The sequence below is a fragment of the Nicotiana tabacum genome, chromosome 6, assembly GCF_000715075.1.
Source record: "Nicotiana tabacum cultivar K326 chromosome 6, ASM71507v2, whole genome shotgun sequence".
Taxonomy (NCBI): Eukaryota; Viridiplantae; Streptophyta; class Magnoliopsida; order Solanales; family Solanaceae; genus Nicotiana; species Nicotiana tabacum.
Window position 1 is genome coordinate 166,711,292 of NC_134085.1, and position 16,293 is coordinate 166,727,584.

The 16,293-nt window shown below is 36.2% G+C and overlaps 1 protein-coding gene across 1 annotated transcript; it reads left to right on the forward strand.

The window, feature by feature from the left end:
- Positions 1-1,551: 1,551 nt before the first annotated feature.
- On the forward strand, positions 1,552-13,888 carry LOC107822652 (uncharacterized). Its single transcript, XM_016649208.2, has 20 exons — positions 1,552-1,724; positions 1,806-1,892; positions 2,017-2,085; positions 2,627-2,759; positions 2,891-2,937; positions 3,032-3,118; positions 3,384-3,445; positions 4,151-4,193; positions 4,285-4,365; positions 5,460-5,576; positions 6,669-6,774; positions 6,911-6,974; positions 7,203-7,245; positions 9,990-10,250; positions 10,332-10,493; positions 11,166-11,300; positions 11,419-11,571; positions 11,729-11,815; positions 13,438-13,506; positions 13,601-13,888. The coding sequence occupies exons 1-20, from the start codon at positions 1,593-1,595 to the stop codon at positions 13,703-13,705; spliced, it is 2,043 nt and encodes a 680-aa protein (XP_016504694.1). The 5' UTR covers positions 1,552-1,592; the 3' UTR covers positions 13,706-13,888.
- Positions 13,889-16,293: the final 2,405 nt, after the last annotated feature.

Sequence of the window (16,293 nt, forward strand, 5' to 3'; positions counted from 1 at the left end):
AGGCTTTTGTATGATTTTGTTGAGAAACTAAGACATTTATTGAGGTTTATTGACATATTTAAGGTATCAAGTGATTTAAAGAAGAAACGAAGAAACCAAGCCAAAACATGTTAAAATGAGAAAATTTAACTGCTGCCAGTAAATACTCTGCAGAGAAGCCATGCGATCGCGTAAGTTTAATAGACTGAAGCTATGCGAACGCAGTTGGAGATATGCGAACACGAGGAAGAAAGCCTGGTCAGCGGCTAGTCAACTATGCTACGCGAATGCGGGTCTATGTAGGCGATCACGTAGCTTTGGTGAAGCTATTCTCTACGAACGCGGGTATATGTATGCGATCGCACAGCTTATTTTCTGGGAAAATTATGGACATAAATGAAACTTTACGTTTTTGACCCCCAAGCCATTTAATACACGACCTAGCTTATTGAAAGCAAATAATTGACTTATTTTTCAGTCTTTGGAATAGAGAATACAAGTTTGGAAGCTAGGGTTTTTGCACACACACTTGAGTCTTGAAGATTTGAAGCTTGTGGTTGATAATTTCTTACCAATTTATGTTCATTTCTTCATTTCCTTGCTTTGTATTGTATATCTAAGTGTATAGTATTTTTTCCAACACTTGAATCTTGTTTATGAGGATATTCATATTTAAAGTGGATTAAATATCTTGTTATGCTTATGTATTGAACGATTTTTAGTTATATTGAAGTGAGTTATTGTTTCTTTAATTATTCTTGTTCTTTAATGTTTCCAAAGGGATTAGCTAACCCTAGGACTCGCCTATTTACTTCGAATTAATTTTGGGAAAGATTATTTGGGGTTGGGAAAGATTAATTAATAAGAACTTGAGGCTTTAACCCCCACTTTATAGATTTTACCTAAGAATAGGAATGAACTACTTGTAGCCATAATCGGGTATACTTAATCTCTTAATTGTTTTAGGGATAATTCAATTAGGAAATCTTGTTAGTCTTTGGAAGAAGTTAATATAGAATTATTACCCAAGGCTAATTAACATAAACTCGCTCATATTTGTAAAATCGTGAAATACATTGGATCGTTACTTGAGTGTAATTTTCCTTGTATCCATACTTGTCGCCATTGATCATTTTATTTGCTTTCTAGCTTAGTTTTATTTTCGCATTTAGACATAAATATTTTCTCAAAACATTTCTAAGTGTTTGGCTTAGCATAATAAGTGATAATTCTCTTACACGCCTAATTGCCTACATATTGTTCTTTGTGGGATTCGACCCCGACTCATAGTTGGATAAATTATATTGCATGCGACCATGTCCATTTACTTTTTAGTAGTTGATTTAGACGTCATCAAACGGCAACAACATAAATTTCTTATACTGATTTAATTTATTATAACAGATTCTTTATTTTTTTATTTAGGTTATTAATTATTATTATTTATTAAAATTACATGTAATTAACTTTTTTTATATGACTTGATTGTGTTAATTTTTTTTACTAAACTCATTTTACTTTAATTAGTTTTTCAAAATCACGGCCAGAAAGACGATATAAAATGCTCAATTTCGACAGCAGTGCGAACACTGAGCCGCCGGAAGTGAGAGAAAATGGGAAAGAAAACGAAGAAACCAGGGAAAGGCAAGGAGAAAACAGAGAGGAAAACAGCTAAAGCAGAAGAGAAAAAGGCCCGCAGAGAATCCAAAAAACTCTCCCCTGAAGACGACATCGATGCTATACTGGTACAGTATCCCCTTCTTACTCCCACTCCCCACAAATAAACGTTGTTTTATACTAATTTAAGAGTATTGGAAAATACACAGCTGAGCATACAAAAAGAGGAAGCTAAGAAGAAGGAAATTCACGTTGAAGAGAACGTTCCTGCACCTTCTCCTCGATCCAACTGTTCGGTAAAATAAAATATCGTCACTTTTGATTATTTATGCGTTTAACGGAGTTCGACAACATCATTGATATTAATGTACTAGTGAACTTTTTATATAACTCTGTTTCTTGTTTAATTGGTTGTTGCAGTTGAGCATTAATCCATTGAAGGAGACTGAATTAGTTCTCTACGGTGGTGAATTCTACAATGGCAGCAAGGTAAGACGTTGGTAATTATTATCTGATATATTTCCCTTAAGAATTTGCTTTGGAATACTTATTCCAGTTTTTCTCTTTATATGTGTTTGTCTAGTTAATGCTGCAAGTTTAAGAAACACTTCCAGATAGCTTTGTAGTGGTCAATAATAATCCTGATTATGCGCCACCTATTCATAAAAATGTGGCGCCACTAAATAGACTATCTCTGTATTAGTTTTTTCGGCCCATTCCGCCTCTCAAGGGTCAGTTTGACTGATTTTTGGAGTTGGATTGGATATAATAATTCCTTATAGGGAAAAAAAGCTTGTCCATTTGCAAAATTGAATGAAAAGTACTATAGGATTGTAGGTTGTCAATGTTAAACGATGAAAGAAATAAACGTTTTTGTCAAATATCACTTTGTTTGACTCTCTTGAAGCCAAAAAGGTTACTAGTTTAGGGAAAAGGGAGTAATTTGTTAGCGGTTAGCATTAAGTTCCCTTTTTTATGTGTTATATTTTTGAACTGAGGATTTAAAATTTATGGAATTGGCTAAATACAGACATTTGTATATGGCGATCTCTACCGGTATGATGTGGAAAAGCAAGAGTGGAAGTTGATTTCAAGCCCTAACAGTCCGCCTCCTCGTAGTGCACACCAAACAGTTGCTTGGAAGAATTATCTTTATATTTTTGGTAAAAGATCCAAAGTTTAATGATCATGCTTTTTAGTGCACACAATTTGTGCATCTTAATATATGCATTTGAGTTAATGTCCTTTTCCTCTTCCCTGGTGATTATTGTGATAATTGCTGTTATGTTATTAGGTGGTGAATTTACGTCTCCTAATCAAGAGCGTTTCCATCATTACAAGGTAGAATCCATTATTTATCCTAGGAATGTCATGCTTTTGTCTTTGAGTCCAAAATTTACGATGTATGTCTATCCTTTTATCATTTGTGATGCAGGACTTTTGGGTGTTGGACTTGAAAACAAACCAATGGGAGCAACTGAATTATAAAGGTTGTCCTAGTCCACGTTCAGGTCATCGCATGGTACATTCGCTTTCTTTGAAATAACTTAATTCTTAATCATTCTTTGAAATAACTTAATTCTTAATCTTTCTTTGAAATAACTTAATTCTTGATGAGCAGCTCACTCTTGCTTACAGTGTGAAAAGAAAATACGAGGATGTGTATCAAAAACGATTATTTTTATCTAGAACAATGATCAATTGGATTCAATACTTGACTTCGGTTTCCTTTTGGAATTTATTTGGCCTTGCAAAGGTCCTTATGATTCAAACTTGGCTTATTGCAGATTTTGTACAAGCACAAGATTATAGTTTTTGGAGGCTTCTATGACACTCTTAGAGAAGTGAGGTGGGTATTTTTGCTATTTGTTGAATAGTTGCAAAATACTGAAATTAATATGAGAGGCTTTCAGGGACCTGTTAACCAATATTTTTTTTTGATTTGTTGTGCTTAGGAATTAGTGATTATTATCAGTGCTCCTAGTTGCTTTGTATGTGACCTGTGGCTCTCCTCATACTTCAATCAGCTAACTGAGGTTGTGAAGTTTACTCGTATATTGTTTGCAAAAAAGTTCTTTCTACCTGCAGTTAGGGCTATGTATTCACGTCAACATGCTCCCCTGATTTGTACTGCCAAATTTTTCTGCAGCCACCATACCTCCACTCACTTGAGGTAGGGTGGCACCAAGACCTCCAAGCCTTGCGGAGAATGGAGAGGCAAAGCCCAATTAGTGACCGCTTAACCTGCTAACTTTGCTTGTAGGGCAGAATGACTTGTTGAAAATTTCAGACAAGGTTTCACATGTATCCTGTGGATTCATGTATTGTATCCCCAAACATCACAGAATATTCTCCAGTGATTCATTTATTTATTTTTTCCAAGCTCCAGTGATTCCTTTATCACTTATTTATTTGTTTCTTTTCACTAGTAGCTCATTTGCATATGTCCTGCTAAGTATTATAATAAATGCATCTCAACGGAATTAACCTAGTTGGACATAAAGTGATCTTTTGGCTCGATTTCTAAAATTTACAAAACCTCTACTTGTTGCAGGTATTACAATGATCTGCATGTTTTTGATCTTGATCAGTATAAGGTGCAGTACATGATAAACATTTCTGCATTTTTTTCTAGTTTATTTGTTCAACAAGTTCTAACTGCTAATCGCTTTGATATTGGCGCTGCAGTGGCAAGAGATAAAACCTACACCTGGATGCATGTGGCCCAGTGCTCGAAGTGGCTTCCAGTTTTTTGTTTATCAAGATGAGGTGAATGATCAGTAACATCTTGAGTAATCCTCGCTCCACCACAAATTGCTCTACCTATCTTCTTTATTTGAGGTGCTTGGAATGAATGTATAATATGCTGCCACTCCGATTACTAACTAGTGGAGATTATTATCTGTCCTATTCTGCTGTCTGTTGAATTCCTGCTTTCTGCCACTCCCCCCCTGGTGCAAAACTTAGATATTGGCACTGACCAAGTATTGCTTACTGTTATTCAAGATTGTAGGTTCCACCATAAAACTTCCCACTTGGTATTCTTTTTAAGTACTCAAATTTCTTGCTGTTGTAGTAGTTTTTTTTTGGTGACTAGTTTACTGTATGTACTTCTTTGAGTGGTTAACCTGTACTTCTATGCAGCCCAAAGATATTTTTGGTCTACTTGCCATAACTCATTGAAATTGAATCAGATAAGATCTTCAGGAGTGAGTAAATATGTTGAAAATGTAATGCCTTGGCCCTTCTTTATGTTGTTTGAAGAAGAAGTAAGGATAGAAGGAAGGTTGGCAGAATTATTTGCTTTTTCTTGTGGCACAAAAGCTAGAAGATGAATGAGAAGAAGGGTGTTATTGCAAACATTTTGTTTATGTGACCAAGATATATTTGTTAAGAGATTTTTTATCTCTTCTATTCCTTTTTGGTTCCTTCTATTAGACAAGGAGAGTGCTTTAGGTGGAAAATTAAGTCTGAATTTTCCATTCTTTCAGTTTGCCTTCCTCTCTGTTCAGCAAGTTAGTTCCTTTCTTTCTTTTCCTATACCCTTGAGGTGGAGCTATTTACACTCTTGGCCTGATATAGGTAATTTAATACATCTGGTAAATCTCAGGTATCTTTGAAGCTCTACTTAAGAATAATCGTTGGCTTCTCTGTTTTGTTGAATTCATTAATTGGTTACAAGTCCATTCGGTTTTGCAATGATGCTCTTTTAGTTGCATGACTTATATTTTGCATTGTCTCATCTGTTTCCTTTTGGCATTCTATGGGAACTTTTCAGTATTTAAGTTCGTGTCTCATATTATATGCTTCTGTTGGGGAAATCTCATTAATTGGTTCCTAAGTCCATCTTTTACAAATTCCAGATTTACCTATATGGTGGTTATTCCAAAGAAGTTTCATCTGATAAAAGTGGCTCAGAGAAGGGAATCGTTCACTCAGACATGTGGTCCCTTGATCCTAAGACCTGGGAATGGAACAAGGTTTATATCTTACTGTTCTCTTCTCCTCCTCTCCCTGGTATTCAGATACTTTTATGGTAGAAAGATAGAAGTAATATACTTTCAGCTCTCTCCCCCTTCTTCCCCTTCAAATTAGTTAGTGTAGCTCTCTATGTAGCAGATGGGTTTGAACCATTTGACTGGGCAATTATGTTTGACAATAATAATCATAAGTATGGTAAAGATGTCCTTACCCCTCTAGACTAGTATATTAAATAAAATATTAGAAAAGCACCTTAGTTCCAAATACTGGCAGACCATGGAATTAAATCACATATAAGATTATAACGTTATCGCCTTTCTCAACAATCAAAAAACATTACGGCCTTTCTCAAAAGAAGACTATAACAGTATCGAGCTTAGATAGGCATGTGCTGTTCAGAAATGTACTCCCCAGCCAAATGACTGGTCCAGACTTCAAAGTTTTTTGCCATTGTCACGAGAAATGAAATCAGTTTATTTTCTGAGAAAGATACCAAATATTTCTTTAATTATCTTTGGAGCAGGAAACTTGTGAGAATGCACGGGAAAAAAATCTATTGCTTAGTGTTGTACAACCCTATTTATATACAGTGATTACATAATAATAGGTATCTACTTCCCGTGTGGGACACTATACATGACTAACTACTTAACAAAACTAAATAAATTTCTTTAAAGTACGAAACATTTTACCAGAATTCTCCTGCAGAATAGCCTCCCCCCCCCCAAAACCCCCACCCCACCCCAAAGAAAAACAAAATTAAAAAAAGGAAAAAGATGAGCATTGTTGCTGCACGGGAACACTGTGAAATGGCTGTTGCATTTATATCTCCATCTAAATATGGATGGGAGTGGGATAATATCTTGCTTCTTTTACGAACTAGAGCACAGGTGTAGAAGCATCATCTGAAAGATTTATCTCTAAAATTCTGAGTTTAGTTTATGTTTGTTACTGTTTTCTTAGTTACATACTGACAAGTTGAAAGAGTTTTCTTATTGTACAAGTTGAAAGAGTGTTCTTATTGTATTGTGCAAATATTTTTCCATCTTCAGAACTTGTCTTTTTCTTAAATTTGTCTTGCTGCATGTAAGGTCAAAAAAAGCGGCATGCCTCCTGGTCCTCGTGCTGGTTTCTCTATGTGCATCCATAAAAAGCGGGCTATACTATTTGGAGGTGTCGTGGATATGGAAATGGAAGGTCGATTTCCTTTGTATAAGCATATCTTGTAGCTTTTTGTGCTTCTTTTCACATTCATTTGCTCTTTTAAAGGAAAAAAATTCAATATAGATGTCAAGGAATTGCGAACAAACATCTGACTCGATGTTCTGTCCAGGTGATGTTATGATGAGCCTGTTTCTGAATGAACTTTATGGCTTCCAATTAGACACTCATCGCTGGTAAATGCATATTCCATTCTCCTCTGTTTTTTTCTTGAGATGAATGCTCTGTTTACTTTGGTTTTAGCCACCTTAAGTGGCAGAAATATCTTATTAACAGAATGTCCTTCAAGTCAGCATGTCGTACATGCCTTTGTCTTTCACATTCTTTCTGTATCATCTTTCCTCCTTGGCCAGTAAAGTGCGGTGTTATTTCCTTTTGGAGGTTAATATTTATTCTGCTTACAGGTATCCGTTGGAGCTGCGGAAGGAGAAATCTACAAAACATAAGGTACTAGCACTATTAGCTTTTTGAATCATCTCTCTACCTGCTTAAACTACTGTTCAGGGTCACCATACTCCTCATGCACACCCTCTTGAAGCTTTGTTATACATGAGGTTTGCAACTTTTTAGTCCATTTACAATTTATTATAAAGTTACTGCTCTCCTGCCAGAAATTCACTACCTTTTGTTCTTTGGGTCCAATTATTTCGTCAACACCAATGAAATTAGGGAGGACAGGCGGAAGTGCTGATAGAAACTATAACGCAAGCAACTCTTAGACAGAACCTATCTTAGAAACTTGTGCATCCTTACATCACAAACAGGGTTGTAAAGCTCCTCTATCTTGGAGAGCAATGTAGAAAACAAAGTAGTGCTTGTACAGTTGTACTGTGGAGAACTAGAGATGTTCTAAACGAATAATACTGAGCCAAAATGAAGCCCCAAGTCCAAAGGCATATCAGTGTTATCAAAGGCGAAGAGCACAAAAAAGCTCTAAGGTCCATCGGGGCTTTAAGCGCAAAGCGCAACTAAAGCGTGGGCTTTAATGAAAAAAGGCGCAACTGGAGAAAAAGTAAAAATATGTATATGTAGTCTAAGACTAATAATTATAAGCATGAATAACAAATATATGGACAAAGAAATTGAAAAAAATTTACGATAAAGTGAAATATCAATTGTTTAATGATCGCATTTCAGGACTACACTCGTTGGCAAGGGAAAGTATGCCTTAGAGCCTTGATGCGACACAAAAGCGCCCACAAAGCGAGGCGAAGCGCTCAACATGTTTTGAGCCTCGCTTCAGGGCTTAAGCGCGCCTTTGACAACACTGAGGCATATGCATGGCAGATGACGCTTAATCAGCCCTGTTCTTGTATGGGGCGTAGGTTTGGTCTTGGGCTGTTGTATGTGAATATTTTCGTAACTAGATACTTAATCACAATTTCGTTGACGTCCTCGTCAAGATAAAATCTGTGGATAATGAAGGGGCATGCCTTAGCATCTTAGTGCCTGTACTGAAGCTGTGGAAACATCCAGCTCCTGCTGCAGCTAGCTTAAGTGTTTAAGGGTTTAAATGCACCTTGAATGAGTCTTTAACAGCACTGAATCACATCATATTGCATGAGTAATTTTGGAATAAATCATATTGCATAATTTCTCATCTTATTTTGGGTCCAACCTAGATTTGAACTAAGGAAAGAAGTGGCCATATTATACTTGGGTAAGTTTGGGTTTTGGGGCAGACCAAGTTACTCTAGTTCTATGAGCTTCTTTGCTGCTATTGTTCAACCAGAAAATCTGTTGAGTAATATCTTCCCATGTCGAACATGCTCCACCTGCTAAGAGCTGACCTTTGGTTTGCACTAGAGGTGTAACTGAGCTGGGCTATCATGCGAGCCACTCATGCCCGGCTCTACACTTTCAGGTCTGAGTGAAGCAACTAGCAAATCTGCCGGAGCCGGAGCCTGTTGATGTCTGACTTGTTAGGCTTGCTAGCCTTACCGAGCCTGTCCAAATTTCTTTCCCTAATTCAAACTGAAGTACCATGTAACCCTGGCATGAAATATGAAGAGCCACCTCTACTTTCACCCTTTTCTTCTCTCTCACTAGCCAAAGTTGTATACTCATGCCTCTTTCCTTGAGGTGAGACTCTGGCTGCCTCTGCCTCCCAGGTATTCGTTCTTTTTCATCTCGGTCTGTCATTGAAATATCTTCCTTTTACAAATCGATGCAGCAGCATCTGTTTCAATTTGTCAAACAGCAGATGGTAAGTTTCACATTTGCAAGTGCTGGTCAAAGTATCGTTTATTTGAAGATAAATAAGAAAATTTTAGAAGGTCAAATTATTTTAATTTCTTAGAGTGAAGTTAAATGAGGAAACATGGCCAATGAGGATATATATTGCCGAACCCAACTTATTAGGGATTCATATAACCGAACCCAACTTGTTTGGGACTGAGGCATAGCCATTGTGGTAGAATGACTGAGTATATAATGGTGATTATTCATTTTCTAACTAAAAGAACAGTTATTTTGGTTAGGAAACACAAGGAGCAATTTGTGATTTTTATGAGGAATTTTTTATTATATCTGTTCTGCCTCATTGGGGTTTCGGTGTGCTGTATGTTTTTGGTTTTCGTTTTGTCTTCCGTTATTCTTCTTCTTAAAATCTACACCCTAGAAAATAGACTCTTCATTTTAGTTCATTGACATTGTTGGCCTCTGTTTCTTTCATCCTGATAAAAACTGATGCGCTGATACGAATTTTGCTTGACGTTGTAGAGCATACCGTTGTGCTTGGTGTTTTCGAGCATACCGAACAAACCTGAGTCCGGCGGAATGAGGTTCCAGCTGGGCTCAGGCTCCTGAATCTGAAGCCAGTTGAGCTCAAGCAGGTCTTCAGTTGCCCTCTAAATGTATTGAATGTAGCCGAGCTAACCTAGTAGCGTAGCTCGGCTTATTTTACATTCCTAGTGAGAATAAATCTGAGTTTCACTAAGCTGCCAGGTGGCTAATATTTTCTGGAGAGACGCTTTAGTTGGTTGCATGCGAGCAAGACATGTTTAGCGTTAATCTTACTGCAACTAATGCACATGTGAATTTTTCTTTGCCTTTAGAGGCGTTCTCATCTCTTGCCCCTCTAGAATAAATGTGTTTCTCTCTTTTTGTGTATTCTGAAGCATGTATGTTAATGTATCTCCTAAAAATTGAATTTGATTGATAAAGACAGTGTTTTGTTGGTTCTGCTGCAGAAAAAGCAAATTTTGGATGAGCAAGCTGACAGCATGGATCTTGATAGTAAGACAAATGCAATGGAAGTTGACGCGAATGTTGAAGATGAGGACCTGGATTATGAAGAAGAGGCCACCACAGAAGGCAATATCAATAAAATGTCTTCAAACATGAAAAGGAATGTGACTATTGATGATGGCAATGTAGCTGCTAGATCTGAGGAAAAGCCAGTCGTTTCTAGCTCTAAATCTTCAGCCGTGCAACATTCAGCTTCATTAGATGTCAGTTTTGCTGAATAACATAATATCTCAATCATGTATATTCATTTGTTTGTTGCCACATGATGATCGTTCATCTTTCAGGTAGTGAAGCCTTGTGGACGTATTAATTCATGCATGGCTGTGGCAAAAGATACCTTATATATCTACGGGGGCATGATGGAAATTAGAGATCAAGAACTTACTCTTGATGACTTATATATTCTTAATCTCAGTAAACTCGATGAATGGAAATGCCTTATTCCGGTTAGTTAATATTTTTCTTTTGTTGTTTACTGTCTCTTTCTGTTTAGCTTATCTATAGTGAGTCGATCTTGCCTCCCTCTCCCCTCTCCCCTCTACCTCTACCTAGTTGATCCATAATTATTTGGTTCCTTAGGAAGCAAAATCTTCATAGTTGATTAATTTTTCTATTATCACCCCCAAAAAGGATGGATTATCTCTTATATGATACTTATTCTTTCTTCATAACAAGTTCAAGCGGATAATCATCTTCACATATCATGATGCAGCATCCTTATATATTTTGACTTGCTTTGCCTTCTGAAATTTTACTTCTTTTTGAGGTGATTCCCCTTTGACTAAAATGTGATAAGAAATGGTTAATCAACCAAGTTCTACTGGAGCTTGCGGGCATTATTTTGCACCTTACCCCATTAAATGGACTTGTGTGTAAAAAGAAAAAGGGACAACTATTTTTGTGAAGAAAATATTCCAGTGAACTATTTGGTTGATGCCTATAGCCCTTGTGCAGCTAATTATATTGCCGACCCTTTGATGTGATGTTTTCTACATTAATTTAATTGGAAGTAACATCTTCACTTAAACATGTAAAAGATAGTGAAAGCGCTATCACATTGTGAACTTGTGTTTGCTTTTTCTACGTACCTTGGACTTATCTTTGGATTTTCTACCTAGGCATCTGAGTCTGAGTGGGTTGAAGCGTCAGATAATGAAGATGATGAGGATGAAGATGAAGATGACAGTGAAAATGAAGAATGTGAGAGTGGTGACGATAGCGATGAGGACACTGATGAAGAAGATGATGCTGAGGTCTGCTTCTTTAACTGAATGCATTAAGCAAATTTAAATCTTCATCAAATATCCTATTGTCATTCTGTCAAATATTGTTTGGAAGACGAACTGTGTTGTAATGCTCATCTATTTAAAGGCTAGGAATGGTGCATCAACATCACTTGAAACTGGAGATGCCGTTGCCATAATCAGAGGTGAAGGGAAAACACTGAGAAGGAAGGAGAAACGAGCCAGAATTGAGCAAATCAGAGCCAGTCTTGGCCTCTCTGATGCTCAAAGAACACCGATGGTACCCAGTTCTTCTAAATCTGTTTCTTACTGAGCAACAAATTTAGTCATTTTTACATTAGCTTAATTTGAATCACTAGTTTTTGATTTATACACTAAATTTAGCTTGGACATTTTCTTCTACTCTTCAAATTTACTTGCTCTTTTTATTTGTGAAGCCAGGGGAGTCTCTGAGGGATTTCTACAAAAGAACAAATATGTACTGGCAAATGGCAGCGTATGAACACACACAACATACGGGAAAGGTCAGTTTGCTTGTCTTGATTATTTGGGAAAAATACGCATTGGATAAAACTTGTTATAGACCGTTATTCTCCTTAGTCTCTTGTTATGGGTTTATCCATTTTTCTATGCATACCATTTTATAGTTATACCACTATAATGAGGGTTAAACTTGACACTTTATAAGGGTTTAGACATGAGAATTGCAAGGCGTCATTCTTTTGGTTGTAATAGGTGTGAAAAATTGGGCACAAAATTGGCGCATCTCAACTAGTTCTGGTGGGAAAAATGCAGACGGGAAAAATTAAGTTGGTTCCTTCACCTACCATTGTTCATCCTTTAGGCATGAAATTGGTCACAAAATTGGCGCATCTCAACTACTTCTAGTAGGAAAATGGTAGGAAAAATGCAAACCGGAAAGATTAATTTTGTTCCTTCACCTCCTATTGTTCATCCCTTTGGCATGAAAATCTTGACTAGAAATGAATATCAGGAAAAGGGACCATTTCAAGTTATGTTTTGGTTTTCTAACTAGTTATGGTGTTTCCATTATGGTTGATGCCAAGTAACAGTGCAGATGACGTGCCCATGTCTGAATTTGAATAGCTTTGGTGGAGATGCAGCATACATTCACATTTTGTCCTGTTTCTACAATGCATTTCTTTAGTCACAAGCAGCAGTCTCACATCCAAAACAATGTTTTGCCTCCTTGATTGCGATTCTCATCCTTAATTGCATTCTCAGAATATCTCCTTTCTTGCTTTTAAGGAGTTCGCACAGTTAGTCTTCAGCAAATACAGCTATGCAAGTACCTTCCACCTAATGGAGGAAAAAATTTCTGACCTGTGACCTAGTTTCCCAGATTTTTTTTTCTGAAGTCAGTCTTGTTCAACTTGACTTTATTTAACCCCTTCTTTGTGAATATATTTCTTTGACCCCTGTCTGCCTTTTGCATTGCGTTCTCTTGTCATAAATTCTGGTTAACACTCATTTTGAACAAGTTCTCAAGTTGGCAAAGTTAGATGATGGTTGCACAAGCTTTAAGAACTAGGAACAGTAACTGCTGCTGATCCTTTTTCCTTGTAATGGAACTACTCTAACGGACTAAAGGAGTTGAATGGTAAAAGGAGAACTTATCCAAATTCATGCACATGAAATATTACTATATATGAGGTGTGCACCTTCGTGTTAAAATGCATGGAGCTTCATTTGAAATATATATAATTGGGAGGAAATTCAAAAGAGTCAAGTTACTTATGTACCATCTCTGAAATTGAGAAGCAAGGATCAGATTGGCATTGCTTTATTGCTGTATATGATTGAGCGGGATGGCACTAGTCGAACAAACCCTTTGCCTAGAGACCATGATGGTAATAGTGTGGTGCGGGACAGAGAGGTTGATCACTGAACAAGAATAACGTGCCAGGGAGGTCAACAGTGAGGGGATTATACATGAGAGGGACTGATGGAATGAAAAGGCAATTTGATATTGGCTGGTCTTGAGAATATCGAACTGACAGATTTTCCTGATAACTCATGCTTCTGTTTATATATGTACCTATGGTACTTTTTTCAAAAGATATTTTGACTATGTATATACTTACCTAGATATACTTAGTCTAGCATTGTTCTCTTGTCATTGTAGGAGTTGCGTAAGGATGGTTTTGATCTTGCTGAATCTCGATACAAGGAGCTCAAACCTATCCTCGATGAGGTACGCTTGAAAACAATACAGTTTATTCTGTTGTATGCTGACATATCATTAGTATTCAGTGTTTGACATGACTTCCAATGGGGACAAACTGCAGTTGGCCATTCTGGAGGCGGAGCAGAAGGCGGAAGAGGAAGGACCTGAAAAGAGTAGTGCAAAGACGAGAGGCAACAAGAAAAATAAAAACGTTGCATCTAAGTAGTCGGGACCTTAAATTCTCTCATCTCCTAATCTGGTAAAGGGCCTAAAAGAAAATCAGTGAAATGCCAATGTGAAATGCGGTTGCAGGAAAATGGTGTATTCTTTTTTTCCCTAAAGATGAGCCAATATGTATAATTTAAGCAACGGATTTCCATCCTCAACAATTTAACTTATTTAGACCAAACGTCGTTGTTTTTATGTTTCCTCCTTTGCAGTTTTGCCAGTTGCATGAACTGGAGTTGCGGGATATACATTGAACAAAGATTAAAAATGGAAAGTCATTCCTTCTCAGTCCTGAATTTTATCTCTACAGTATCAATTACTAAAAGAATTTTATAACTAAAAAGAATATGAGAAAATGGATATGAATGTTAAGATGAATGTGTACTCATCTGATTAAAATAAAAGGACGAGGTTTCTGCGTCTTATGGATGAAAGTTATAAAAAATTTACAATCTGTTGAATGAACTTGAATGTGAACTAAACTACCAATAAAACAAAATGTAAATAAACTATCCATATAGATGATTTTTTTTCCGAATCCATATAGGTGATATTAATTAGTAGGAATTAAGAATTAATTATAGACACCATTTAGCTAAGTCACTGTTTGCAAGAAGTGGGTTCTACTCATTTTGTGCTGTCAAATTTGAAAATAAAAGAGGGAGTGAATTTGGATACAATCATACAATATTGAAATGATTAGTTAGCTCATATAATCTTGTTTGAATTTGATACATTTTCCACATTACCATTATCTGAAATTCCACATATAACCACGGCTTGAATCTATGCCCACCTAATATCCACTCTGAACCCATAGCAGTCTCTCAAAAGCTGGACCCATCTTCACATTTGTATTTATTTATTTATCTATTGAATTGTTTCATAATTGAGTTACTTTAACCATTTAAACATCGACCACGCCATAATTACATGTTTGTATATTAGTAATGTTTTTTCTACTTTATGCAAGAAATTATTTCTGTTTGTCTCACCTATATTACAACCTTTATGCGAATTAACCAACAATTTGGACCCAGCAACGTATACTAATATTCTTTTATTGTATTATATTATAATGTTTTTGTAAAATGATTTTAAACTCAATATTCCTGTCCAAGAAGTAGTGCCTATTGCTAATAATGTTCAAACTTTAATAAGCTAATATTTATTTTATAAGCTGCATGTCCCCATAAAGATATGTGCAATCCATGACAAAGCACGCGTTGCCATCTATCCTTGTATTTTAAGCTATATTTTTTTCCTTAAAAGTGCAAAAAGCCTGCTAATTATGACCACTGAATTAGAATCTCCCTAATTACGAGAGAATTTAGAAAAAAGATTTTGAACATAGTGAGGAATCGCAGACTTCTTCAATTATTAAGAATTGTGGGGGTTTTACTCTTTAAATGTAATTAGGGCAATATATTGTGAGATGGATAGAATCGCTCCACGGCTCTATTTTTAACCAGTGTTTTCGGATTCGAGAATAAAAAATTCATATTAAGGAGCTCTTTCCTCTTTAATGGGCCTTATACGGCGGAAATTCGTAAAACTAGCACAATATAGCCAGTTTTCGGACTGGTCATTCAAAAATAGCCAACATTTACGAAGTCAATGAAAAATAATCACTATTTTGCTGCAACAAGGACCGGTCCAACATAATATACTGGAGTTCGGTGCACCTGTGTATGAACTCCAGCATATTATGCTGGACCGGGTATACTTTGCTGAATCCAGTATAATATACTGGAGACTGGAGCACCGGTGCTCCAAACTCCAGTATATTATACTGGACAATTATACTTGCTGGAACTCCAGTATATTATGCTGGAGTTCTAGTGTATTTATGCTGGAACTCTATCATATTATGCTGGAGTTCCAGCATACTTATCCTGGAACTCCAGTATAATATACTGACGTATTTTCCGGGTTTTGAATAGTGTTTTCGCTCAGATTTATCTTTACATAAAAAGTGGTTAAATTTCGATTACTTTTGAAACTGGGCTATTTTTGAACGACCAGTTGTAAATCTGGCTATTGTTGAATTTCTCCTCGGAAATTCGGATTGGTCTTAATGCGAGTACCAAATATCGAAAGAGAAATTTTTTAAAAATAAAATAAATTTCTTTTATATTTTTCTCAGAAACTAATGCAATATTTCCCTAAACGTTTTCTCAAAAACTAAATCAAATCAGACAACAGCTTAAGTTTTCTAAAAGCTAAACCGGAAGTAAATCTGAAGAGCAGTTTCATAAACATCATCATATCATACGTTTTATATCTAGATATTTACGTAATAATTCATGTTTGACCTTTAAATATTAAAAAAAATACAAGATATGATGGGATAAAATCTGATTAAAATACAATGTTAATAATAATAGCTTTTATTTTGTTTTGCCTGAGAAAAATAGTATAATGATACTAGCTTGCTCTCTAGTACAATCTTTAACGTACATTAATCATTATAGGTCTTGCCGACTTGGTGAATTTGGACTTTGGAGGACATCAAAATGTGGAATTGTACCTAACCTTGAGGAAAAAAATTACACGTACACAAACTTTAAATACTATTCTTTTTAC

Coding starts and splice junctions, on each gene's coding strand:
- LOC107822652 (XM_016649208.2), top strand. CDS start 1,593: ATGGGAAAGAAAACGAAGAAACCAGGGAAAGGCAAGGAGAAAACAGAG. Junction 5,577..6,668: donor AGACCTGGGAATGGAACAAG/GTTTATATCTTA, acceptor GCTGCATGTAAG/GTCAAAAAAAGCGGCATGCC. Junction 10,494..11,165: donor AATGGAAATGCCTTATTCCG/GTTAGTTAATAT, acceptor TTTTCTACCTAG/GCATCTGAGTCTGAGTGGGT.